The sequence below is a fragment of the Berghia stephanieae genome, chromosome 2 (genome assembly GCF_034508935.2).
Source record: "Berghia stephanieae isolate SIO BIC M18660-M18661 chromosome 2, UCSD_Bste_1.3, whole genome shotgun sequence".
NCBI classification, from domain to species: Eukaryota; Metazoa; Mollusca; class Gastropoda; order Nudibranchia; family Aeolidiidae; genus Berghia; species Berghia stephanieae.
This window is the reverse complement of record NC_088361.1, coordinates 30,485,952-30,488,451: the sequence shown is the minus strand read 5'-3', so window position 1 is coordinate 30,488,451 and position 2,500 is coordinate 30,485,952. Positions and strand designations below refer to the sequence as shown.

At 33.0% G+C, this 2,500-nt stretch overlaps 1 protein-coding gene across 2 annotated transcripts in view; it reads right to left on the bottom strand.

The window, feature by feature from the left end:
• Positions 1–5: 5 nt before the first annotated feature.
• LOC144964694 (A disintegrin and metalloproteinase with thrombospondin motifs gon-1-like) overlaps positions 6–2,500 on the bottom strand; it is a 98,134-nt gene continuing 95,639 nt past the window's right edge. For both annotated transcript variants that reach the window (XR_013643912.1, XM_078899220.1), the window contains 2 exons: positions 1,415–1,577; positions 6–843 (listed from right to left, as the gene is read on the bottom strand). Coding sequence is in view for 1 of the 2 variants with exons in the window: in XM_078899220.1 (XP_078755346.1) it covers positions 737–843; positions 1,415–1,577 (270 nt within the window). In the remaining variant the exon portion in view is untranslated. The remainder of the gene's footprint in view (positions 844–1,414; positions 1,578–2,500) is intronic.

Below are 2,500 nucleotides of genomic sequence, written 5' to 3'. Positions count from 1 at the left end.
TCTCCTTTCTTCTTTCTTTATATCATTATGTTAGTTATGCATTAAGCACGTACATTGTATATTGGTACTACCTTATTTGTTGTATTATTGTCAAAGGTTTTTTGTTCCGAATTTGAATTATGCATAATCTACAAAATAACAAGTCTTAGTATTTTAAATGATAAAGAGTAAATTATATCAACTAGATAAACCTGCTGAACATATTATACTCTATGCAAAAGAAGTATATTAGAAAATGGCTTGGCATTTTCTTCTCCATGCCTATAATAATGCTAGGAATTAAAAAATTGAAAGACCTAATGATGATAAATGAGAGATGCAATGAAGGAATAACACCAGTAACAGATCAAAGTGGCTTTAAAATAGAATTATTGAAAACCACGACACAATCATTATAAGTTAAACATTTCCATCTTAACAAGTTTCCATAACAAACGAACAATGCTCCCATGTCGAATGCGACCATCAAACAATTAAATATCATATCATATCAAATATCTAATTATCAATCAAATTGACCTTTCACATTTGAAGCTAGATGTTACTCTAACCTGACATCATACGTTTTCACTAAAAGAGCAGCAGCTTCAGTGATGCTATCGGGCTTCAGTGTACTGCTTTCTTGGTGAAAACGATTGCGTCTACAACAATAGCCATGTTAAAAAGGGGAGAAATTGTATAACATTCTATAATATAATTGTTGTCTAGTATAATATAACATAGTCTATAGCTCCGATCATGAACACGATTTACAACACATCTTCTTGTAGTATGAATATTTACATAGCCTGGCTCTCTTTACAATCCGACACTGGGTAAATTTGTCCCTGCAATTCTCATTATCTGAAGAGGAAAAATAAACACATGAAAAGTGATCAGCGGTCACTGTTATGAAGCATTATTCCGGAAGTAAGTATAATCAGCACATAAAGCAATAATTTCGTTACATGTGCCCTTTTTAAATAAACGTCACTGGTTTATCATCAAAACATAAACGACTATCTAAGGGAGAATTTTTAATTCAGAAAAATGAAGTAAGGGAGACAACTGTGTATTGATAGATAATTAGAGTATTCATGATCTGGTAACTTCCCTTAATCTTCTTTCTTTGTCTTTAATCCTTTATGCGGGTTTTGGACATTACACTAATTTGACATCTTAACTTTTTACAATGAAGGCTTATGACATTAATCTATTAATACAACACCACAAATTTATGACAAATCTTCCATTAAAATGGCAGTAGTACTGGCAAAGTCAACGTTTTGAGATAACACATTTCCCTTTTCTCGATTTTCCAAAATAACGCATCAAAAAATAAATTCTAGGAAAAATACCATTAGACTTTTTTCCAACCTGAAATAAGTTCTTTTTAATTTTGTGACCAATGTAAAGGTTGTTTTTTTCTGCTTACCCTGTTTGGATCCTGATGTTTTGACAACGTCACATGACTGAGTGTTGCAGGGGTCTCTCGTCCTTGGTTTTTTCTCACGTAAACACTGATCACTGTTTTTCTGGGAATCGCTCAAGCATTTGACCTCTCGTGTTTTGAATCCAGTACCACATCTTTTAGAACACTGTGAAGGGGAGACAGTTTAGATAGATACAGTCCTGCTATATTCTTACAGTATTTTGGGGAATATCCTATTTTGCGACAGTATCTCAGCAATAAATTAATGTGCAATCCCATTAATTGCTTGTAAACAAAACTGGGCGTTCAAGAAATATACATACTGGCAGATATCCGGTTTAACGAAAATGATATTGAATTGCTTACTTAATGACAGATTGATCATACTTATAGAATTCCTTAATTCTAAATCTTCAAGCCTTTTTTTTGGCCAAAAATATCAGATGAACCCCCAAAAAATCATAGAAAAACAAAACAAAGACAAATGAATTTTAAACGTCCAAAAAATAAACAACAAACTAAACAAACTGATTAAACGTAACAAAGGTTACTTATAATATTATAAAAGGGTTTGACAAAAAGGTTTCTTGAACTCTTTTCATTGACATTGATAACTCACTCCAAAAACGATGTTCCGACTGTCTAATCAGGTTGGGAATGTGCTCGAATTTTCAGAAGCAAGATTTCAAGAAACAGATCTGAACAAGTGTGTATGAAAGGTCAAGGCAAAGAAAGAAAGAAAGAATGATACAAGAAAATAAAACATCCCCAAAAATCAGTTTACTTCGACGGGGGATCGAACATCAGACCTTCTGATTACTGATTTCAAGAGACCTTTACTATGAAATGGGCTTTTGTATTTATTTGGACGCAGTATTTCAATACTTCTTACTCATTTACCCGCACTACTCTAGAAAGAAATGTATTTGAAAATTTGGCCAGAAAACTCGTCCTTCAAATATCGATAGACTTAAAAGGCCCTTATCTTGGCGAAAACTCTCAAACGTGGGACCTCGTGGGATAGAGGAAATGGAATTTCTACTAGAATGATTTCATAAAAAGTTAATAGCTCAAACGTATCTGTGACTA